This window comes from Dromiciops gliroides, chromosome 6, assembly GCF_019393635.1.
Source record: "Dromiciops gliroides isolate mDroGli1 chromosome 6, mDroGli1.pri, whole genome shotgun sequence".
In the NCBI taxonomy this organism is placed as follows: domain Eukaryota; kingdom Metazoa; phylum Chordata; class Mammalia; order Microbiotheria; family Microbiotheriidae; genus Dromiciops; species Dromiciops gliroides.
Window position 1 is genome coordinate 227,257,818 of NC_057866.1, and position 26,414 is coordinate 227,284,231.

General features: G+C 37.0%; 1 protein-coding gene across 1 annotated transcript in view; it reads left to right on the forward strand.

Annotated features, from left to right (window-relative positions):
• The window catches only part of COL25A1 (collagen type XXV alpha 1 chain), a 604,312-nt gene that overhangs the window by 436,199 nt on the left and 141,699 nt on the right, over positions 1-26,414 (forward strand). Inside the window, 3 exon segments of the mRNA XM_043971186.1 lie at positions 5,322-5,393; positions 6,370-6,477; positions 10,360-10,395. Coding sequence (XP_043827121.1) covers positions 5,322-5,393; positions 6,370-6,477; positions 10,360-10,395 — 216 coding nt within the window.

Here is a 26,414-nt window from a genome sequence, read left to right on the forward strand (position 1 = left end):
CACACTTTGAAACTGGCGAACACTTCATGCTCTTCTAAAGTTCATCTCTCACCTCTACCCAATTTCTTGGGTCTTTATGTTGATAACTTACTGTCAGTTGAATGGTCCTAGAACGCACCCTTGTCCTCCCTGCCAAGTACGGGTTTGTACTTGAAAAGTACCTTAAGGGTATAGTAATTAATAGCAAACTGTTTCTGTACATGAGAGGCATTGTGACAGTGAATAGAGAGTCTTAAAGTCAAGGAGACCTATGTTCAAATCTGAGCTCTGTCACATACTGCCTCTGTAACCCTAGAAAAATCATTTAAGATCTCAGTGTCCCAGGCAGCTCTCTCAGACTATAAATTGCCTCACAGACACTGATCTGCCTTGGGAGAGTGAACTTCCTCCTGATCACAAATGTCCATGCCCTCCTCCTCTTCACCAAACTATAATGTTCTCCCTGTCATTAAAGTTGAGAACATTGTAGCACAATATAAGATGGCGACGGAGTCTGGGTTTTTCAACCATTGGTGATATTTCTGGTTCTTTCATAGAGCTATAGGCAAAAAGTCAAAAGATTTCCTATCTGTTGTTTAAATAAATAAAATCTTTCCCACCAAAGCTCCAAAAACTTTGGGTGAGAGTGGCTATGCAAATGATTTCTTGTAAGAAGGTCAAAGTGTTTCACATGAACTATTTGTCTCTACAGCATCTTTGTGATGCAGGCTGGTGTTTCACCACTGCCTAGAAGGGAGACCAGACATGTGCCTCTCCTAGAATGATACCAATAGAAAGGGCCCTGGCAAAGTTATATGCATCATAGTATTACGCGCATTATTGAGATTAGATGTGTTAAGTACTTGGAGCAGGAAAATTGCTTGTGGAAAGTTATTTTCCAGGTTCCTGAAGCATTTAAAACATTTTTTACAGGGGGTGGGGGTGGGAATATGTGCAAATTGCTTCAATGCACCAGCTTATTCCTATGTCCTTATTCCATGCTTTGTAGAAACACATGTATTTTTTCCACACCCACTACAAACCATCTGTGTACCAGGCAAGTTTTCTGACATAGAAAACTAAATGAAATATGTCCATTTCACTTATTTGGAAAAGATTACAGCTAATTACTGTGGAGAAAAATCTGAATTGAGTGAGAAAGTGGGTTATTGTCTTTGGACATAATGGAAAAAATGCAGAGCTTGGGGTCAGTATGCCCTGTGTTCAAGTCCTGACCTTAGCACTTACTAGGAGTATAAACTTGGAGTGAATCATTTGGGGATAATACTATTTGTATAACCACATGGATGTTATAGGAAAAAAAGTTCTTTGTAAGCTATAAAAATTCATATAAATGTGAATTATTTATAATTAATCTGATTTTACCCTCTTCCTCGCTGGTTCCATTTCTTCTGGGACCTATAATTAATTCAATATTGCCATTATTTGTGAAAAGGACATGTCAGTCAACTCTGTTAGAGCTTCAATCACCAACCCTCTGACTTCCCAGACCAAAACTCTGCTCATATATTTCTGTCATCACACACTCTCCTTAATGTGCTCTACATCTCACGCTTATATTTATGTCCATAATACTCAGAACAGTGCTTGACACCTAGTAAGTGCTTAATAAATCTTTTTACATTCATTCATTCCTTGTTATTATTTATCTAAGTTAGCCACACTAAAGTGAAACCTGAATGCACCATAGTCCTATGGCATAGAAAAAACAATGTCTGCTTAAAAAAGTACTCTTCACTGGGTGACAATAGACCTTAGTGTTAGGCAGAATGCCTGGGGGAAACAAAGTTCTTAGTGCCAGCTCTGCAAATCTAAACTGAAACAGTGACAATAAAGACCACTCTTAGCTCATCCTAAAAGCGTCTCCATATGGAACCATTTAACTCGTGAATATGGGGATCTAAATATGGGGCCGTGCCTGAAAATTTCCTCAGAATTTCCCTCCAGCCTTAATGACCTTACCTCAGAGGCTTCCAGTACCAGTAGGAATGAACCTAATCCAAAATTTTCATTTACCCACTTCTTTCCCCCTCCTAAACACAGTGCTTTAGGTAAGAACACTCATGAGACTGTGTCATTTTTAAGACCAATGATCTTGCTAAGTCTCTTTTATGTGATTAGAAACTTTCACTCTTCTAGATTGGGGAGTGGGAGGAGAGGGCAGAGTAGGGTAAATCACACAGTGTTGAGTATATCTTCAACACCCACGTTTTTTCATGTGATATCTCATTAATATAAGAGAAACTTAAAGGGGGAAAGATGGTTAAGAGTAGCCAAATAAAGAAAATATGTGGAAAGGGAGAAGCTAGCCACTTCAGCATGAACCACGCATGGTCCCAATTCATCTGATGTGAGCAATGGAGGAGTGATGTGCTGCTTTCTTGGAAAACAGTCATAGACACCATCCTTGAATGTACCTATGGACTTGAATACGATGAAGCATGATTTCCAGGTCTTCTTACTCACTAACTCCACTTTGGTTATCTGTGGAAAATCACAGACATCCTCCCCTGTGAACCATTTTCTTTTCCTCTTAGCCAGACTCCTAAAGCTTTTTTTTGTCAGTCCCACAGTGAAACTTTCAGTAGATAGTTCCAAATATTAAGTGTGAAAGGTTCCTTGATAATTAGATTGAGGAATCTGAAAATAGCTTCTCATATGGAAGGTTCCATTGATTTAGGGTCTTCAATAAAAGGCATCTTTCCAACTACCTTTCTACTTCCCATTTCAGATTTTGTCACATTGGAGTCTTTTTTCCATGGACTTTTAGAAAATGTGGTCATTTCTTACTAGTCACATATTCAGATAAGAATGTGAGAAGTGGCTTGTTTATTCATTACCATTTCAAAATACTTGTAAAGTATACCATACACACGGTTAAAATGTTTTAAAATTTAAATTATTTTGTTAGATAATCCCATTTTAAAGTGACATTATGATTTATCACCATTAATCAGGTTTCTGGTCCTTCGTATGCTTCTTGTTTGTATCTGTTTTTATTCTTTGTCACATAAATATTGTAGTTTACATATAGAGCTCTGACTTTATGTAATATAGGGCTAATGAGTCACAGATGTAAAGATGCTGGCACATTACCATCTAATAAACTCATATTCCTCAGTAAAACAAAAGCAAATTGTACACATCTGTTTTCCAACTCTCAGCATTTCTATATTTGTGTACAATCTATGTTTCAAGGGCTTTTTTTGCTTGAGGGAATAAAAATAAGAGGCTGATACAGGTGACTCAGAAAACACTAAGCCTCACAACAGTCTTATCAGAATGGATTTTGGCAAAGCTGATGAAGTTTCTTTTGCTTTGTTTTGATTCCTTCCAAGAACTACCTCAATAGATGAGAATCAAAGGCATAATGAGCAGAAATGTCATCTATCTAAACGTTTGCTGATTTTCTCAAAAGAAAAAATCCAAATCCCCAATAAAAAAAAACCTAATGAAATACTCTAGGGAAATTTTAACCTTATAAGGGCCTCTAGAGAAAAAGGAGGGCATAGATGTTTAGAACTCTTTTTACTGAGTCAATATATTTATAAACTGTCCTCAAGCAGAAAAAAAGTGAATACAAAGGGGCAGGCATGCATTTGCTGGAGATTTCCAGTTTTGCAGAATACAGTGTTGGAAAGGTGGTAAAATTAGGGCAAAAATGTCTCTCTCATATCTACCTAATTTGATCTCCTTTACAATAGTCTGTTCTCCAGAAAGGAGGAACCAGTGCTATAAGTTTATAGAACCACTTTGTTTCTGTGGTTTCTAATATGAGGACATCCTTTCAAAATTTCTATCTGGTCCCTATTCAGGGTTCCCAATAGCATTTTGCTCTTTTAAAATATGGGACTTTTGAAAATGTACATATATTTAAGTAGAGCATAAAAGTGAAACTCTGCCATAGACATGTTGACAATATAAACAGTAGAGGGCCATTGATATCACTCTCAGTTCCTCAGGCAAGAGAAAACAGACTATCTGAACTGGGAGTCATCATGTGATATGAGAGGGACATTTCTGAAACACAGGTGGGAACATGGAACGTGTCAAACTCATTGGGTCTGTATTGATCACTGTTTCTAATCTGTGTTCACTGTGTATTTCTGTCCATTAAAAAGATGGGTGTGTGTATTCTATGTCCTGTGTCTTTGAGTAAAGAGAACATAAGAGTCACAAAGTTAGCATTTGGTAATAATTGATTGCTGTTCATCACGTTCCTCATAGTCATCCATGGAGACCCTTCTGCATCTAGAATTCTAGAAAACTGTTCAATAAGGGCCACAGGCTATTTATAACAAACTTGAGTCCCATTAGATGGTTAGTATGAGGACTACTGGGTAGAAGAAGAGTCTGTGTTCAGTTTTGTTTGGCCCCAGATCAGATGAGCCCATAAGTAGTCCATAGCCCCATTGGGCATATTGCTTGTTCTCTTTGTCCATTAGTGAAATGTCTGTGTGACGGTTTCTGTCGTGTTGTTTTGGTGCCCGTGCTGTGTCTGTAGGGTCTGCCTGGCTTCCCCACAGTTGCGGCTCTGCACAGTAATCAGATACTCACCGTCAAGGTTTGTGGTTGAAACATATGCCTGCTCAGTCAGGTTCCTCAATCAGCATAAGAGTATGTGCGGACAGTTAACTGGGCTCTTGAAACTCAGTTACTCCATCTGTCTCTAGGAGTAAAAGCCATCAATAAATGTTTCTTGATGGATTCCAGTGAAGTATTGTTTTATTTTTTAAAAATAAAATTTTCTCCGATGAAGATTTATCTAACACAACATGGATGAGGGAGGTGATCTTCGGTTACCCCACAACTTTGTTCAGACTCCGTTAGGCGGGAGTGCACTGTGCCTCCATGTTCTTATCTGTTTTCTAACAGATACACCATTCCTGGCCTTCAGCCACCACTCAAATGGCACCAAGGTTCATGCAACATTATGCTGGTTGAAAATCCTGACTGAAAAATTGGACTGGTACTTTATGTCCTTGGAATCTCTGCCTGTAGAAAAGCATATATGAGCCTCTGGAGCTGTGGGATGATCCTGAATAAAAAAAGAATTTTAGTATCTCTGGCCAAAATAACTGTATTTAAAAATGTTATTTGCATTTAAAAAACTAACCAGCAACATGCTCCATAGCTTTATTCTTTTCGATAACCAGGCTGGGGTTCTAGTGTCTGACACAAGCACTGGTTCTTTTTTCTCCTATTATTAGTTTTGATAAGTCTAATGCTTGTATCTTTATTTCTTTCTTGGGCCTTCTGATGTCTGTTCCTCAACTCTCTCACCTCTGAACTTCAACCTTTGACCTCACCTGCCTGATCAGATGGTGTTTCCTAAAATCAATCATGGGTTTCTCTCTGCTGATCAGCAGCTCATTAAACGCCGCCTCATTAAGGTAGTGCTGCTTCTGTCTGAAGTCTGATTCTTCTTTACTTTGAATTATTGCTCTGCATGCTTGTATCTGGTATCTCCTGATGGTGGAATGTGGTCTTGAAAACATCCCAAAGCAAAATAATTTTAATAAGCTGTATTTGTAGAATACAAGCTTATTTCTAAGAGATAAGAAGGCATTGGACCTGGGCTCAGTTCCTAGCTCTGCCTCATGCTATCTGTGACCATTTGCAAGTCACTTAATTTCAGTAGTCCTCAGTTTCTCTCTATAAAATGAGGGGGTTGGACTATATGACCTCTCAGGTCCTTTACTGCCTTAAATCCGATGATACTGTGAGGTTGAAAAGAAAAATTAAAAGAAATTAAAAGGTTTCACTTTTTTTGTCTTTTCTCTTTTTTTCAAGCTTACTTATTACAATTGAAGTCAGTAAGGGATGCCTTCAGAGCCTTCTGCCTCCAGTAATTAAGAAGTCATTCTAAACTAAGTCGTGAATAACTTTTATAAGGAAAGAGCCTTATGTATATTATTTATCAATTACCCAGCTATGAAATGAATCTATCCAAAGTGCAAGTTCACCCATTTGTTTTATTGACACTATAAGGAAAGTTTAAAATAAAAACAGGCTAACTCAGCATTGTTCTTGTAGTCTTTTTCCAAAGGAGAGGATGACTTTGCTTTCAAGCACAGTGATTATGATGTAGCACTATTCTTGTTAACTATCAGTGCCTGGTCACTGAGTACCTGTCTATTTTGCTGCACAAAAGTCTGCTCACATAGTATGAATATTTGTTTCCTTCCTGTGGTCAGGCAAATAGCTAGCAGAGATGCCTGTTTTATGTCTCTCTAGGATTCTTTTCATCATTTGGTTATGTGAATCATTTGATCCAAAAGGCAATTTTTGAAGACTGACTGAAAGAAAGATGTCTCAAAATATGGTCCTGTATGATCATTTCTGTATCTGTTCATTTCTCCATTATAGGGTGACCAAGGACAAGCTGGTCCTCCTGGACCCCCTGGCCCACCAGGACCCAGAGGGCCCCCTGGGGACACAGGGAAAGATGGTCCCCGTGGGATGCCAGGAGTACCTGTGAGTTGCTGTCTCCTTATGCTTTATGAATCACAGATTCCCAAAACTTTCTGTGAGGAGTGACTTTTTCCAATTCTCTAAAGCCTTCCTGATTATCTAATGATCATGGTCATGGCATGGGGTAGGGTTCAGGTTGTGGGGAGAGGTGATGGGAAGGAGAAAAATGAAGAAGGTATACATTGAGAAGCCTCCAGATGGAGCAGCAGCCGGGTACTGTTGCCATTCACAGCACTCTTCCTCTTGGTAGCCTCAGAAAGCATCAGAGTAGTTACGTAGAAGGGGCGGCAACTGATTTGGAGTTCTACCAGGTAAAGTTTGAGAATCAATAGTGAGCTACATGTATCAATGCTGTCTATCTCCCATAGCCAAGAATGGACTAGACTTGCATGGTGTAAAGTTTGGTTCTAGAAGAAATCAGTCAGTTTAGCACTGAAAAACAATGAATGGGGACATAGGGTGACCCTAAAATCTTAGGACATTTAAAAGTTATCATAGCTTAAAACTACATTAAAACTTTGGGGATATATATATATATATATATATATATATATATATATATATATATATATATATATATGTGTGTGTGTGTGTGTGTGTATATATATGTGTATGTATATGTGTGTGTGTGTGTGTGTGTGTGTGTGTGTATATATATATATATATATATATACACTGTGTTGTAAGTGATAAATTATTTTAAAACTGCATTATAGGGGACAGCTACGTGGCGCAGTGGATAAAGCACCAGCCCTGGATTCAGGAGGACCTGAGTTCAAATCCATCCTCAGACACTTGACACTTACTAGCTGTGTGACCCTGGGCAAGTCACTTAACCCTCATTGCCCCACCAAAAACAAACAAACAAACAAAACTGCATTATAGCATACTTTACTGCAAATGAACCAAATTGGAGTTTGCTAGCCTTGGGGTTTTGTTTTTGTTTTTTTTAATTTCAGGTCTAATGTAAAATTTTTGAGACAAAATTTCTTCTAAATGCTATTTCCCCTGCTGGATGATATTATTATTTCTTCCATATGAGTAATTCACTCTTAGGATATTGGTGGGCTAGTCCGAGGGGTGGTACTATTGAAGTTATTATACCATTAGAAGGAAAAATTGACAATTTTAAAAGCCTAATTCTAATGACTCACTTTTCTCCAGATGATGCTCCAAATGGGCCATGACCAAAAGAAGCTTCATTCTTATGAATTGCCTATTCTTTGGCAGCTATGGCATTAGGGGGATCATGTGATATTATAGCAAATGATTTGGAGACTCCTATTTTTTAGGAGTTTGGCCCTGCCACTTATTATTTGTGGGACCTTGAATAAGTTACTTCTCTGGGCCTCAGTTTCTATATTTATTCATTGAAGTTAGACATCTAACATCTCTTCTAATTGTAAATTTAATAAATATCCCTTTTTTGGATAACTATATCGATTACATGTTATATCTTTTAGGAATTAAATTCCATTGAATGATTGTTGTTAAAGAATAAAGATAGGGGCAGCTAGGTGGCACAGGGGATAGAACACCAGCCCTGGAGTCAGGAGTACCTGAGTTCAAATACAGACTCAGACACTTAACACTTACTAGCTGTGTGACCCTGGGCAAGTCACTTAACACCCATTGCCTCACTAAAAACAAAAAAAAAAGCAAACAAAAAATGAATAAGGATAAGGGGGCAGCTAGGTGATGCAGTGGATAAAGCACTGGCCCCAGATTCAGGAGTACTTGAGTTCAAATATGGCCTCAGACACTTGTGTGACCCTGAACAAGTCACTTAACCCCCATTGCCCCACAAAAAAAAAAAAAGAAAAAAAAGAATAAGGATAGGGGCAGCTAGATGGCGCAGTGGATAGAGCACCGGCCCTGGAGTCAGGAGTACCTGAGTTCAAATCCGGCCTCAGACACTTAACACTCACTAGCTGTGTGACCCTGGGCAAGTCACTTAACCCCAATTGCCTCACTAAAAAAAAAAAAGAATAAGGATAAAGAGAGAAGAGATGGTCTACCTGTTTATTATAAGGAGTCTGTTTTAACTTTGTATCAGAGTACAATAAAAAAATAAGAAAGTTCTTTGTGACCTTAAAGCAACATTTAAGCAAAGACTTATTATAATGGAAGTGGTAAGAAAGGAACTCCTTACATATTTCATAAATCCAAGCTGCCATTTGTGAATCCCACAAATTGAATTGGATATTTGGTTATAGGCTATATAATCTTTAAAGGTTATATAAACTTGATTTTGTTTAAAAATATTAAATATTATAACCTTTATAATAGAATTTCTTAAAATAAATTTGGAAGCACTTTTTAAAAGGCTACCTTTGTCCCAAATTTATTTGCTTGATAAGTGCTGTTATTTTGCTCAACTGTCTATTATTTTGTTTTATAACATTAATAAGGAGGATAAAGTAATCCTGGATTAGGCTCATTGATTTAGAGCTAGAACTAATCTTATATATCTTTCTCTTCTGCCTCCCTCATTTTACAGATAGAGAAGCCAAAGCATAAAGAGGTTGTGATGTATCCAAAGTCAATTTTGAACTTATTTCCTCTCACTTCAATTCTAGTGCTTTTTCCACTATATCCCATTAATCTAAGCAAAAATTCATCATGATAATAACAATGCCACAGAGGAGTCCTCACTGGCATTTGGGGGTTAATTGGTTATTTTAATCATTATCAATCAAACCTAAATTCTAAGAAACTTTTATGTACTTTTATGACAGTTTTTACATACAAATGAAATTCTTTTTTCATGTAATTTTCTGTAATCAATTCTGAAGAGCAATTCTGAAACTTTCCTAAAAATTCTTTCACAAGTAATGTACTCTACTGCACATGAATATAATTTTGAACCATTTAAGGAGGCTTTACATAAATGGAAAGTATTTGTCTGAAATTTGGCAAAGACCCTTATCTCAAATTGAGTTCACTGGGCCTTTTTGAACAACTATCAGTACCTTGAATTAGAAAAAATTTCAAAAGTTGACTGCATGGGGACCAAGAATTCCAGTTCTCCTGAAATATGTGAGTTTTGTGATAGATATTCACTGTTCAGAGGTTTCTTATTCTCTCAGCAAGTTTGAAGCTGTATCTCAAACAGTGGAGCTTAACCAGTTTTATCTCTTATTGAGCAGGTATATTAGTATTAGAATTCATTATTGCCAGGTCCCTCCATTGCAACTCCTTTCTTACCTTGGTAAACATGAATTGTCGTCTTGGACAGAAAATTTATCAACTAGAGATGAATCTTCTGGTAATGTGTCTTTCTAAATTTAATGAGGTTGTTTGTTGAAAAACGTATCTATATTCTGTGACTATACCATTATGAAAACCCTATCAGCTGGTAGGGTATACCAGACTTTGAATTTTTCTGTATTCCTGAAGATAATCCAGGGTTAGTTCTTTAGCCTAATGAGGTTTATGAATAGAAATAAGTGCAATTATATATGTCACAAAAGTCTTGATATAGTTGTAAACTTTAATAGCATTGCTAGTATTGGGTCCCATTGCATTAACCTATTACTTGGTCACCCCTATCTGACTGAGTTACCATTTAGCCCATCCACAATTCTTACACTAACCTTTTATGGAAATTATGTTCCTTTTATTAAATTAAAAGATGACCACACTATGGTTGTAAAGTAGGTTTCTTAAGTACATTGTTTCTGTACCTGCAATTAGAGTGTTTTAGAAAGCAATGGAATCAGGGGGAAAAACAACTATATTAATGTGGTTTACATGTGTACATCAGGGACTCTTCTCTGTCTATGCTTCAGCAGTTGTTGAAACATCCTTATTGAATAGCAATGTGAATTAGGCACTTAATGTATGCAACACTAACAATATTGATTTTTAAATTCCTATTTAAAGGGTGAACCAGGAAAACCAGGAGAACAAGGCTTAATGGCAAGTACCTCAAATTTTTCCCATTCTAAAAAGTTCTGAGAACTAGAATATTTCAGAGGCAACTTAATGGGCAGCATTATAAATGTGGTTATAACCTCTCAAAGTTCTTCAAACTGGTCTTGAAAATCTTTTGGTTTAAGAGAAAATTAATTGGAGAATATAAGATATTTTTCCTATATGTGAATAGTCATTTACAGTTTCCAGTTCTTAAATGTGGCAATATAAAAGTTGTCTATTGGCCAGAGATGGACCAACTACCATGGTTGAGAGACCAGGAAGTTATAAAGCTAGCATAAACTTTCACAAGGAGTTTATAAACTAGATGAAATAAAACATATACAATAAAATCAAATAACAAACATGATAGCATGGTATAAAATAAAAAGCAAGTATATTTTGTTTTCTTAGATAGATATAGATATATATATAGATGAAGATGTAGATATATAGATAGATATAGATATAGTTATAGATGATATAGATATAGATATATGTGTGTATATGTAAATAGTACATACATACACACAATATATAGATATATATTTGTATCCTCAGTTTGTAGCAGTGCCCAGCACATTGTAAGTGCTTAATAAATGCTTGTTTATATACATGATATAAATGCACATATACATGCATACACAATAATCATATACAAACACAGATATGTATATATGTGTACAGAGGTGTGTGTGTGTGTATATATATATATATGTATGTATGCATATGTGTTTGGAAGTTTTCTTAAAGGGTTCATGTAAACAAACTACTGCATAAGCAACTTGGTACCATTACCAGATTTCAGCCATTGGATAGTTGAAAATTAGCCACACATCTCTAGTGTCTTTTAAAAAGCAAGAAGCTAATGTGGATCCCCATTCCCATAGAACCAGAAACCATGCTAAATTCCATGGAATCACCACTGCTGCATATAAAATGTCTAGTTCTTTTGCTTTTGATTTAGGAATAATGATCATAAAAGTACAAAAAATACCAATGAGATCTTGCAGTTCCATATGGGAGCCATTTATGGGGAAGGGGGACAGTGAGGGATGAGGGAACAAGAAGAGGAGAAAGGTGGTAAAAGGAATCTGGAGAGGAAAAAGAGGAGCTAAGAGCAAGAAAGCCAAGAGATCTAGATACACAGGGGAGAGAAACGCATTGAAGGAGGGAATAGGAGACACAATTCGTATTCTGTTGTAAGATAGATTAAATTCAGGTATGGTTGCCATTTCCTTGAAGAGGTGTGAAATTCCACCTTAGGTGTGGATGGCTAGAATTTTTTTTTTCTTTTAAATTCCAGGCCTATGATTTAGTTGATATTTGAAACTCCTGGTGAAAACTGCCTCCAATAATACATATGGCAACTCTGTTGTAATTTATAGAGAGTTGTTTAGGTCAAATGACTTGTCCAGGGTCTCAAAGTTAGTTCTCTCATAGCAAGGAATAGCTTCCGGTATTAGAGAGGTTTTTGATTTTAAACCTTTTGGTTCTTTTATCTGTGGGCTACTAATGGGAGAAGTAGTTGTATCCTTTTGGTTTGTCTGTAATTTAAAAAATTGTTGCCCTATAAATTTGCCCTGGAAAACTTGTATACTGTGAGGAAATGTCCATTATGGTGTGAAACAAAAATTCAGTGTCAAAATTTGTGGGTTTAAATAATATGTTGGGTCCTACTGAGGCTCAAAATAGAAATGAAAAATATTATTAGGAACAAGAATCATGGGGCAAAAACCATTTGAACAAGGAATCTTAAAACTTTTTGTACCAAGGATTCCTTGGTCATACTGGTGAAGGCAATAAGCATCTTCAAGGCACCTACTATGTGCTGGCCCCTGTGCTAAGTGTGCTGAGGATATGAATAATAAGTCAAAAGAATGATTGTCCTTGGCTTCAAGGAGCTGAAGAGGGTTTGGCCTCTCCACGAAATGGAGGCCCTGGGAGGAACTCACCAATGGGAGCTTTCTGTTGTCATGCTGGAGAAATGTTCCGGAGTGAGAAGGCCAGAGGAATTAATGAATGTTCCAGAGTAAGGAGACTACAGGTGCTAAATGGGGGTTGCACATCAAACTGCAGCTAATGCACAGTATGGAATCTTGAAAAGTAGAAGCACATGAAAGGGTACCTATGAATCCCTACTCAGAATAACGTGTTTCAAAAATATTAATAAATGAGATAAATACTAAATTTCAGGTAGAGGCTGGTGAAAATAAATATGTCATTTTCCCCTCATTAGGTTCATAGATCCCTTGAAATCTATCCACAATTTGGGGGTCTGGCTACTACAAATTAAGGACACTTGTTTCAAAGGCTTTGTCCTCAAATTGTATGTATTTAGAGGTATAGATATAGATGATAGAGATAGATATAAAAAGAGTCCCAAAAGTCTTAATGCAATCTTCCCTTAAATCTTAAGACTTTAGTGACACACTGAGTAGCAATTTAAATAACAAAAATAAATATTTTTCTCAAGGTTATATATCAATAGTAGATAAAGGTATATCTCCCCAAGGGACAGACAGTATCACAGAATTTCAACACTTAAAGAGTTATTTCCTCCAGAATGTCTTAACCTATGAATTTTAAAAAATCAATAACCATATTCCAACATAATTAATTTCCTTTGTACTCCCTTGTATCCAGTTTTATGAATTTGAAAACATTATTCTGAGACATTATAGGCATCAGCAGACTGCTAAAGGAGTCCATGACAGAAGCAAGGTCCAATTTATTCCAATCTTTGTATTTTGTAGACACTCAGAGAGATGGTATTTTCCCCAAGGTATGAAATGGAGATAATTACACACACACTTGAAAACCTTTACAATATTCAGTGTTGTAAATCTTAGGGCTATATAAGTGTACATTATGATTGTTGTTGCTGCTGCTATTATTGCCACACTGCCTCTTCTCATTGGATGTGCAAACAGGGACCTCGACATGACTTAAATTCTCAAATTGCTGAGAGCGATTGACTTCTGTGACTTGACTTTGAATAGCCTTCTATAGAACATTCTGAGTGACATTCAAAACATTCTTCACTGACCTTCATCCATATTGTCTTGCAGAGGTTTCGTAGACTAGAAGTCTTCCTTCTGATACTACTCTATACTACAGTGTAACATCATTTAGAAAGACAAATATTTATTAAACACCTATTCAGAGAGAGTAGTAGCAAGAGTGAGAGACCTAGGTTCAAATCCTGCCTCTAATACTTAGTAGCTGTTTGTCCCTGGTTAGTTAACTTGTTTCTTCATCCATAAAATGAGCTGGAAAAGGAAATGATAAACCCTTTGCCAAAAAAAAACCCACAAATGGAGTCATGAAGACTTCAGCTGAACACGACTGAAAAGAACTGAACAACAAGATCCTAGGAAAGACACTAACTACTCTGAGCTTCAGTTTCTTCATCCAGAAAAAAGGATGATAATACCTAGTAACTTTTTCACAAGGTTGTTGTAAAGATAAAGTGAGATAAGGAAAGGACTTTGCAAACTCATAGACACTTGCACGATTTAAAGGTGAGATAATGCTGACTGCTTTCAAGGCCCTATCTTCTTAAATCTTTTTTTTGTGTGAGGCAATAGGGGTTAAGTGACTTGCCAAGAGTCACACAACTAGTAAGTGTCAAGTGTCTCAGGCCGGATTTGAACCCAGGTCCTCCTGACTTCTGGGCCAGTATTCTATCCATTATACCACCTTCCTGCCCTGGCCCTATCTTCTAAAAGATAAGCTGATGCAGCAAACTAAAATACATAATATTACAGGAGAAATTCATTAGGGTGGTGTGGAAAAAAAGTGCTATTCAGGGTCTGGGAGGAAGGTCATTATCAAAAGGTTCAGGGAGGAGGGCTCAGGAAAGGAGTTGTCAGTTGAGCTGAGCTTTCTCAGATGGATAGAAATTCAACAAGTGAAGAGACAGAGGGAATGTGTGTTCAGAACTTTAGAAATGGTCTGAGTAAAGGTCTAGAATGTCATGGTACCGTGCATGGGGGAGAGGGGCTAAGAGCAAAGAGTTATCTATCCACTTGGTCTGAAGCACTGAAGTCACAGAAGGTATTAATTAAAATAAGACAAGAAATGTTAATTAGCATCACATTGTAAAAGGCCTTAAATACTTTTCAAAGTAGGTTGAATTTTCATGAGGAGCATTAGGGAGCCACTGAAGATTTTATAAACAGAGATAAAAGGTGACTAGACCTATGTGCACAAAAGATTATTTTGGCTACAGTATATAATGGTCCAGGAAGGCAAGAGTAAGGGGCTCCACTAGCATAGCAATAGTGGGAATAGAGAGGAAGGGATGGATGGGTTGAATAAGAGAAGTGCGTGAGAGGGAAGAGTCAAGAAGAGAATCAAAATATTACAGGCACAAGAAGCTAAGTGAATTTGTAGTCAGAAGGAAGAATAGATTTACAGGGATTAGTCATGTGCACTGTTTTCGACATGTTCAATTTGAGGGACTGATGGAGTTGTACCAGAGACAGTGGAACATGTAGATGTGACTCTCAGACAAGAAGTAAGGAATTGAGATGGAGATTTGGGAGTCACCTTCATATAGATTGTGACCAAAGACTTGGGAGAGAAGGAGATTGCCAAAGGAGCAGGCCCTGCAGTGATAAAGAGACTGGGGAAGTGATGTGTCATTAGTTCAAGAGACAGAGAGATGGGAAGACAACTAGTAGAAGGAGATATCACTGATTTCAAGTAAGGAGAGGTAAATGTTGTCAGTGAGGATTAGGCATGCCAAAAGGCCATGGTATTTGGGATTTAGGTGGTCATTAATGATGTCAGAGCAGTTTTAGTAGAGTGGCGGGGATAGAGTCCCAATTGCAAGGAATTGAGCAAGGATTAGCTATTTAGGGAGGTAATTTTTTTTCAAGAAATTCAGCCAAAATGGGGAAAAGAAGGAATGGATAGTTAGTGGTGTGGTATAGGATAAGTGAGGAGGAACTTTTTTCCCTTTTTTTTTAGGATCATGGAGACTTGGGTATATTTGTAGACAAATGCAAAGGAGTCAAAAGTGTCCAGAAAAAGATCAGTCCTTGAGGAGGAGACAAAATGAAAGACAGGAGTTGAGCCTTTGTGAGAAAGCACCTGAAGGATTCCATGGAGGATGGCCTTGGACTTCTCAAGGAGGAGGAAATTTCAGCAGTTAGTGGTGAGGGGAGAGAAGCACTCATTTGAAACCAGGATTTAGAGAACAATTTAAAAGGTCAGCAAGGTTAGAGTAGAAAGATTATCAAGCAGCAACAAGGGCCCAAATGAGGTTATGTTCCATGAATTTCTAATTGCTAAAATCAGGTCGACTTTTACTTTATGCATTACCTGCCCTGGAGTGAGAGTGGGAAAATTGAATGGAAGAGATTTGCCCAAGAATGAAGGTTTGTAGGAGAGGAACAATGGAAGGTCATGGTTTTATTGTTGTTATTCAGTCATTTTCAGTTCTGTCTGACTGTTCATGACACCATTTGTGGTTTTCTTGGCAAAGATACTAGAATGGTTCCTCATTTTACAGATGAGGAAATTGAGGCAAACAGGGTTAAGTGATTTGCCTAGGGTCACACAGGTTTGAGGCCAGATTTGAACTCAGGAAGATGAGTCTTCCTGATCCAGGCCTGGCATTCTATTCGTTGCACCATTTTTTTGCTTGGTTATGAGATGAGTTCGCTTAATAGCTAGACAAACATTAAAGCAGCAAACTATAAGGTCAAGGCTGGAAGAAGAAACAAGAAAAGCCAGAGTGTGGGAAATGGGCTGGAAGAATACTTAACCCCCCAACTACTTGCCTAGTCCTATTATAATTTTACTGATACATGGATTTTGCATATATGAAACATCTTATGAGCACAGTCTGGCAAAGAAACAGATTTATTAGCAAACGTAGCACATCTACCTTCCTTGAATTTATACATATGGCCTAGGATATAATATATGAATGACAAATCGTCTAATCCTACCTCCCTTCAGTCCCTTGCTGGATATCATTTAAAGTAGAAATGTCATAAAATATAACTACTCAATTTATTCATAAATGAATTATGCTATCATCTTGGTGTGCTCCAATGCTCCATCACTCAAAAGAACAGTCTCAGTCTCAGTTGAAGTATGTTCCTACCACTCTACCCCCAAATCTCTTTCTTCCTCTTTTTAACTCTTCAGACCCAGTTAATTCCCTAATTTGGTCAATCCCAAGTGGGAGGCTTAGCTGAAATGTCTTTGTTCAGAGGAGAGTTGAGTTATATTGAGCCTTCCAAATCTGTTGCTTTTTTACATTTTTGAAGAAACTAAACTTGGCATAATCATTGCCCTTGGTATGAAAGGGGGAGCTTCACATTTCTAATAGTAATGATGATGATACCTACCCTACACACTTCAAGGGTTACTGGGAGAATCAGAAGAGATAAATCATGGCAAAATACTTTTAAAATTCAGAGCACTCAACACATGTTGGACAGTATTTAAATGTTCTTTCTGGAATCAATTATAAGTGAACATTGATTTACACAATAGATTTATTTATGGCAGTTTGTGTGTCAATAACATTTTTATAATTCAATTTCACTTGCTAAGAATTTAGGCAGTGGAGGTACAAAAATGACATGGTATCTTACCCCCAAAGACTTTATATTCTACTTGAGGGAAATAGATGTTTAGGTAAATCAATGTAAAATATATACAAAGTATATATTCATGGGATTAGATGGGCATAGGGGCAGAAAGGACCAGGGATTGGCCTTGGATGTAGTTAGGAATTCTAAAAGGTAAAGGTAAAGAGGCATTATATTTTAGGCATAGTGAAAAACTTGTACGAAAATACAGAAATAGGAAACAGAATAGAATGCAATAAGAATGAAGTAAAATTTAAATGCTCTAGGAAAATCTGAATAGAGAAAGATCAACTTAAACTGGAGAATGCAGCTGAAGGAGCAGAAGGTACTAACCTAGAAGTGAGTACTGGTGTGTGGAAGGTGAAGGGGGGAGGAAGGACAAGAAGTATTCTAGGTTCCAGGTGAAGAAAACTTTGGACACAATCAAGAAGCAGACCAGGTTGGCTAGAACATTAGAATATAAGGAGAGAAGTATAAAAATAGAACTAAATGGTAAACTTAGAGCCCAATTGTGTCAAACTAAAGAATTTATTATTTCATCTTATAGGTAATTGGGAACCAGGGATGATTTTTAAGCAAAGGAGTACCACATTCAAATCTGGACATTAGGGGATTATTTTGGCAGTTATATTTGAAGGGGGGAAACACTGAAAGCAAATTGAGAAGCTATTAAGTGATAAAGATCTAAACTAGGACTATGACAGTGTGGACAAAGAGAAGGGGGCAGATGCTAGAGATATTGTGGAGGTTTAATTAACAAGGCTTAGAAATGGTAGTAATAGAGATTCAAAATCAGTAGTTCTTAACCTTTTTTGTGCCATGAACCCCTTTGGGGATCTCTTAAGGGAGTCAACTCTTCTCAGATTGATGTTCTAAGATACATAATAAAATGTATAAATTTAAAATGTGTAAGATTACAATTGTATAAAATGCATCAGAGAGTAACCAAGTGGAGCAGTAGATAAAGCATTGGTCCTGGGGTCATGAGGCAAGTGACTTAATCCAAATTGAGTTAAACATCCAGAACCATCTCCAGTTGTCCTGATGTATATCTTGCCACTGGTCCCTCACTTAAATCCAATTCATTGCAAGTCATGACATCTGTCTTCAACAACAAAGGACAAAACAACAACAAAATGTACAAGATTACAATACATAAAATATATAAGATTACAAAGGAAACCAATTCTATTGAAATACAGTTATCAAAACATTTGACAACACTCTATTTCAGTATAATTTAATTAAATTCACCACCCCCTGGTTAAGATCCCATGCTTTTCTTTAGCCTCGTGGACAGCATGGTACATTAATATGATTTAAAATACAGCTCCTCATTTTTCCTTGCCTTTTTGCTTTGTTTTCTGTCACATGTACCCTCTCATTTTCTTTGATTTACCCTGCTGCACCTCTTCCTTCCCTGCCCTTCTCTTTTCCCTAGCTCTAAAATGCTGTCGTGTTTCACTGGTGGGATAGGAGACATTTTTATAGAGGAATTAGGGGAATTAGAAGATTCAAAAGAAGATTCAAAAGTCTGAGGACCCACTAGTGTGATGAGTTCATGATAAAATGTCAGGAATTATCCAAAATGGAATCTCCTGAGCAGTCATCTTGGGTTTAGTGGAATGGCAGGCAGAGACTGATCTTTTCTCAATCGTAGCATAAATGTTTCCTATTTCAGTAGCCATAGATCATGAAGAAGTCACAAGAAAAACCCACAACATAAACAAGCCAGAGTTTCTCCCAATCTACTGGGTACCTAATCCATGGAGTATGACCTTGGTGCTTGTCCAGAAGTACACAATGCATTTTTAAAGTACAGAATTTTGAACCTGAATAAATGTGTTCAGCCAAAGCCAGAGAGAATGTATCTGTGTTATGAACTAGTCCTCAGAATTTAACACCAAACTACAGCTGGGAATAATGAATTGACATTCATTGGCCCAAAATTGGCCTTAAAAACAAACAAACTAGGGGCAGCTAGATGGCACAGTGGATAAGGCACCGGCCCTGGATTCAGGAGTACCTGAGTTCAAATCTAGCCTCAGACACTTAACACTTACTAGCTATGTGACCCTGGGCAAGTCACTTAACCCCAATTGCCTCACTAAACAAACAAACAAAAAACAAAAACAAACAAACAACAACAGAAAACAAACTAACTAAGAAACATGGAGGAGTCATCCATATTTACGTTGACAAAAATTCAGCTCAGGGTTCTGTATATGCGAAATGCCCAATTGCTGTATCCACTGTCATGGTAAATACAATATATAGAAAATGGCACAGCTACTAATGTATCTCTTCCAACTTACCTCAATCTCTTCCCTGATTATTTGACACCAATATAACTACTGGGTCCCATTCAATGATGAAGGAGGATTTAGTCCCTTATGTACATAGTATTTTTGTGTATATATTTATTGTGTATAATATATAATTATAGAATGCTATATAACATTATTATAATACAATAAGAAATAATATAATGTTATAATATATACACAGTTGATATAGTATGATATATGTGTGAGTGTGTATACATACACAAAAATGTGTGCAAACATTTTTGGACATGGGCATCTGCTTTGCATTGGAGTTACTTATCCAATAGGAGACATTACATCTCATAGTAGGGAACAAAGAGAAAAAGACAAAGAGTTGGAGTAGAAGCTTCAAGGAATATGACCCTTAAAAATAGAGAAGAGAACCAAATGTAGACATAGTGTAGCACCCTCTTTGGGAGTTACTCTTCTCAAATCACACCTTCACTTACAGGTTGTGTTCTTCAGAGTGTGGCAACCCTAGGACTCAAAGGTACTTCTGTGGGTCTATACGTCTAAAACTTATAAGTCATGATCCCCTGCTTTTCTTTCAAAGTCAACCAGTTGTCACAATTAGCTCAGTGTAAAGACATTTACTAAAATTACATAATGAGAGTACAAAACATGGGGTACACTATTCCATAAATACACACAGTGCTTATGGAAAGAATATACACAAATTTAGAGTATAGTGGTAAGGAAGCAGACATGTAGGGTCTACATGTGGCCAAAGCAACTTATATTTTTAGTACTAAAAGGCCTTAATATCCTTTCTCTTCTCAATCAATAAGCATTCAGTAAATATCTACTATGAGCACCATCCTAGGAACTGAAGAGATAAAGAATGAAGCAATCATATTTTTAAAAGCAAAAATCATATGACCCTGTTTTAGTTTCTAGGTTAGCTTGTCAGTGAAGTATGCAATATGCATGTTAATCATGTACCCTGACTGTTGGGATCCTTTAGCAAGCATTCTCATGCATTAATATATTGCACATTGTAGGGACCAAGTTCTCAATTAATCTGTTTATTTTAAAAATACACAGTAGCAAAATACCATCAGAACTCTTCCCAATGAGTCTTGCATTATGGTCCAGAGCTGAGGTTTGATTTTCCAAATAAGCACAGTGAAAATAGGAAAATAATATGTTATCTTGTTATTCTATCTCTTAGTCCACATCAAAGGGGAGATAATTTCCTCTGTGTAGGTTTTTATGTAGTCTTAAGTAGTTTTATGTTAGATAATAATATTTTCTATTTAAATGGAACTAAAGAAATGAAGCTTTAGAAAATCTGAGTGACTTATTCAGGGTAGGATATGAGCCAGGAATGAGGCATGAGCTCAATCCTTCTGATTCCAAAGCCAATTTCTTTTCCAATACTATTACAAAGCCTTTATTTCCAATGTGGTGGTAGAGAGAGAAATTAAAGATGATTCCATCTGGGCAGATAGGTGGTACAGTGGACAAAGCACCAGCCCTGGATTCAGGCAGACCTGAACTCAAGTCCTTGACCCTTACTAGCTCAGACCCTGGGTAAGGCACTTAACCCTCATTGCCTCGCAAAAAAAAAAAAAAAAAAAAAAAAGGGAAAAAAGTTATCCAAAAGTGGAAACCTTATTAAATAGATGAAGGTTGATAAAGCATTTATTGAGCATTTACATTGTGCCAGGCATTGTGTCATGCCTAGAAATATAAATACAAGCAAAAAAAAACAGTCTCTGGGGGGCAGCTAGGTGGCACAGTGGATAAAGCACCAGCCCTGGATTCAGGAGTACCTGAGTTCAAATCTGGCCTCAGACACTTGACACTTAGTAGCTGTGTGACCCTGGGCAGGTCACTTAACCCCCATTGCCCTGTAAAAAAAAAAGAAAAAGAAAAAGACTCCCTGCCCTTAAGAAACCTATCATCTAATGGGGGAAGACAACTCATAAACTGAACAGAAAAACAGTGGGATAGGGGTTTGGGGGTGGGGGAAAGGGTCAGGAGAGTCAGGATCTCACCTGGGATATTTTCAGTATTTTGATTTTTTAAAAATTTATTTTAAATATACATTGAATCCTAGTCTTTTTGTTACAAATATTTTAAAGTCTTTTAGTTTGTCAAATGTCCATTTTTCCCATTCAGGATTATTCTCAAGTTTCCTGGATACATTATTTTTGGCTGCAACCCCAGCTCTTTTGCTCTTTGGAATTTAGTGTTCCAAAACCTACCGTCTTTTAGAGTAGAAGTTGTTAGGTCTTATGAAATGCTAACTATATTTCCATAGTATTTAGTTGTCCTTTTTCTTGTTGCTTGAAATATCCTTAACCTGAGGGTTGACATTCCTGTAAACTATTTCTAGAATTTTTGTTCTAGAATTTCAGGACAATTTTCCTTAATAATTTCTTGTAATATTGTATCTGGGTTATTTTTTATCATAATTTTCAGGTAGTCCAACTATTTTTATAGTGTCTCCCCTCAATTTGTTTTTCAGATCAGTTGTTTTTCTAATGAGATGTTTTAGATTCTATTCTATTTTTTCTGGTTTTATTATTTCTTGGTGTTTTATTAATGTCATTTGGTTCCTCCTGTCTGATTCTAGTTTTCAAGGAGTTATTTTCTTCCTTAAGATTTTGGACCTCTTTTTTCTATTGTTTTCGAAAACCAGGCCTAGTGTTACTGACCAGAAGTAATCCTAGGCTATGAATGTAGTTAAGGAGGGGCAACTTAATAATAAGCTGCTAAAAATAAAAAAAAATAAAAATGAGTAAGTAAAGGAAAAAGAATCTGACCATAGATAACCACTTTGGTATAAAAAGAACATCTGAGTTCATATTCAGAGGAGAATAGTGAGGTTAAAAACAAAACAAAACAAAACTGCTCCTACCCCAAAGAGTAAAAAGCTCCAAAAGTTCTTGGAACAATTTAAAAAGGAATTTAAAAAATCAAATAAGAGAGATTGAGGAAAAATTGGGGAAAAATAAAAGCAATCCAAGAACATTTTAGAGAGAAAGTTAACCACCTGATGTGGGTTAGCAAGACTGGACATGGGCACTTCCTCAAATGGACATTTCAATAGAAATACTTACAAATTCATCTTCCACATTGCCACAATCATCTTCTTAAGTCTGACCATGTCACTACCCTGATCAAAAATAACAATAACACTCTTGGATGAAATGTAATCTTTTGCCTGGTATTTAAAGCTTTCCACAATTTGGGTTCAACCTCCCTTTCCAGAATTATATAGCAGTGTGACCTTCCACATATGTGACATTCCACGTAATTGCTTTTGGAGCTCAGTATCCCATTCCCCACCTCTGAGCATTATCACACAGATTGTTTACCATGATTACTCATTTTCATTTATCAGAATCCTTCTCCTTTTACAAGGTTCATATCAGGTGTTACCCACTTTAGTGGGTAGCCTTCCCTAATCTCTCTCAGTTCTCATTGTCCTTTCTCTCTTCTCACCAGCTCTACTCATACATATAGTATTGTTTTCAGTAGTGTGTAAGCTCCTTGAGGGTAGCACAGTTCTAATTTTTGTTATTGTATCCCATAATAACAGATTTTTGTTATTGTATCCCATAATGCTATGCTCATAGTAGGAGCTTAGAGGATTTTTTAAAATTAAAATTTGAGTAAGTGAAAGGGCAGGCATTTAACTTCCTATTAACTTTGAAGTCTGATAGATTTTGACTCAGCAATGTTTTGGGGTCTATTTAAACTTTTAACTATAGTTACTATTTATATGTGATATATGTGCATGTATGTGTGAATTCGTGGCCTGGGCGAAACAGTAGTACAATGAGACATATTCAGAACTGGTTGAATGGATGCAACATAGTTATAAAGTATCTATGTCAGTTTAAAAGAAAGTTTCTAGTAGAGTGCCCCAGGCCTTATGCTGTCTGTTTTGATCGGTGACTTGGATAAACACATAAACATCATCCTCATGAGATTTGTAGCTGACACAAAGGTGGAAGCAATAGGTAACACATTGGATGACAAAAGAGAGATTCAAAAAGATCATGATTGGCTAGAACTTTGGGCTGAAACTAACAAGAAGAGATTTGTAGCTATAAATGTAAAAAGTTTGGAACAAGTTCAAAAAAATAAAAATCATAAGTAAAATATGGGGAAGGCTATTAATTTGAAAAAAAAATCTGTGGATTTTAGTCTACAAGTCCAGTATGAATCAAGAATATATGACACATTGGGGCGAATAGGTGGCGCTGTAGATAAAGCACCGGACCTGGATTCAGGAGTACCTGAGTTCAAATCCAGCCTCAGACACTTGACACTTACTAGCTGTGTGACCCTGGGCAAGTCACTTAACCCCCATTGCCCCGCAAAAAAAGAATACACAGCAGCCCTACCCCCAAAAGCTAATATGACTTTGTACTACATTAAGAAAAGCATAGCTTCAAGGATTAAGAAAATGATTGTCTCTTCTAGCTTATTTTGCTCAGCTCTGAGGACCGTAGTGTGGGAAGGACATTGATAAGCTGAAGAAAATCTATAGGAAAGTAATGAGAAAGGTGAAGGACCTCCACTCAGTTACTATGTAAAAATTAGTTGAAGGAACTAGGGACATTTAGCGTGGAAAAGAGAAAACTAAGGAGGAGTTTTTCTTCAATTATGTAAAGGCCTGTGATCTAGAAGAGAGAATAGATGTGTTCTGTTTGGTCCTAGGGGGCAGAACCAAGAGCAATGTGTTTAAGTTCCAATTAAGTAATTTTAGATTTATTTAAAGAGAAACCAAGGGGCAGCTAGGTGGCGCAGTGGATAGAGCACCGGCCCTGGAGTCAGGAGTACCTGAGTTCAAATCCGGCCTCAGACATTTAACACTTACTAGCTGTGTGACCCTAGGCAAGTCACTTAACCCCAATTGCCTCACTAAAAAAAAAAGAGAGAGAGAGAGAAACCAGACTAGAATCGGGACTAGAATGTTGGGACTAGAATTCCCCAAAGCATCCAAAGATGCTTTTTTTTTTTCCTCCTGACTCAGGAAAGAGTTGGTTGAGCCATATTGGAGGCCTTCAAGAATAACCACTTTTTTTAATGTGGGTTGGATGAAATGGCTGCTGATACCTGAAATTCTGTCATTCTGTCACATGCATTCACTCATATATCCACATTAGCATATTCTGCAAAATAATGATCTTAAAGTGCCATTTTGGGGAATTTTGGAAAATTAAATTCATGTGAATATTATGTCATTACATAAAACAGTGATCTAAGCAAAAGCAAGTAAAGGAAAATAACAATCTTGGAAAATCATGACAGATTTTATGAGACCACAACAAACCAGTTACACTTTAATTGTCCCCAGAAGTCATTTCTCTAAACTGTGCCATATATTCTGAAGCACCTCTGATAGTATAATATATTTCCCTATTATACAAGAATAGCAAGAAATATTGGAGAAGTTGTAGTCAGTGTGTTTCCATCAAATGTTCCCCTGTCTCAGCAACACACATTAAATTAGATGGAATAAAAGCCTTTTAGAAAATTAAATTTACTTCATGAATCTGAATGAACAAAAAAAAAATAGACTTTTATTTGAGTTAGTATAAGAGCAAGTCAGTTGGGACTCTTAGGAAGGAGACAACTATTTTGTTGCTCTTCTCCAGGTTTACATGATTATACTGTGTCGTTTGAAATTATATGGGTGGGGCAGCTAGGTGGCACAGTGGATAAAGCACCGGCCCTGGATTCAGGACGACCTGAGTTCAAATCCGGCCTCGGACACTTGACACTTACTAGCTGTGTGACCCTGGGCAAGTCACTTGACCCCAATTGACTCAACAACAACAACAAAAAAAAGTCAATGAAATTATATGGAGGTGCTTATCTCTGTCCCAAGTTTTAGGGAATAGAGGCTATAGCACCAGTTTTGAGCATTAAGCATTTATTAAAGCATATTAAATATTAGTAAAGTGAGAGCACATGGCTCTGAAAGTTCAGAGGGGAGAGAGAGAGAGAGAGAGAGAGAGAGAGAGTGAGTAAAGTGTGTGGATGCTTCTTCCAAGTTCCAGGCCAAGAGAGTGAGAAAGAGTGTAAGCTTCCTGTGGTCTGGAGGAGAGGCGGCCCTTACACACTGTTTCAAGCTAATTGGCTAGCATTATTCAAATCTATTGGTTTACTGGACATTAGGGTGGTGCATGAGTAGTACGTGCTGAGGTCAGAGTTCAGAGGACAGACCCTCTGAGGAGAAAGGCTTTCAGGTAGGTGTGGTTTTAGGCAAGTTAACTTCCTTTAGATAGTCAGCAAGGTCAATCTACATTTACTTTGAAATTCTCCTGACTCTGGGCTGGCCTTAAGAAAGGTCAGGTAAGGTTCTCTGGGTTCCCCAGAACCCTGTTAGTTTCTCACAATACCCATGGTGTAGGCAGGAATAAGGTTTAAGATTGCCTTCAGATTGGGTTTAATAGAATTAAAAACCTGGCTCTGATATTTACTATCAGTCTCATTTTGTCTTTAGGCCTCAGTTTCCTCTTCTGTAAAAACAAATGCTATTTTCACTCCCTACCTCACAGAACTGCTTTGAGTAATAATACATGTTGAAAACCTTAAAGTGCTGCATAAATGTATCGTGTCCTCTGTCACTTCGTATTCATTTTATGAAGGAGGAAACTGGAGCCTAGAATGATTGGAAGAGACATGGATTTGAATCTGATACTATCATCAATCTCTGAGACTTACTAGCTGTGTATACTTTAACAAGTCACTTGCCTTCTGTTCCAGAGATATCTTCTGTAAACTAAGGCAGTACAGTGCAAGAATGCTGAATACACTGTCATTTGCTTCTTGTGTAACCTTGAACAAATGATGTTCTTCTTCTGGGCTTCAGTTTCTTCATTTATAAAATGAGGATATTGTAATGTAGAGCCTATATCAAATTGCTTACTGGCTTGAGAGGGGGGAGGGAAGGGAAGGTGGGAGAAGAATTTGGAACTCAAAAAAATCTCAACATGTAATTGAGAAAAACTTAAATAAATATGTTTTTTTTAAGAATGAGGATATTGGATGAGATGACGTTTAAGTCCCTTCTAGCTCTAAATCTACGAATCTATGACCTTTAAATCCAATGAAATGA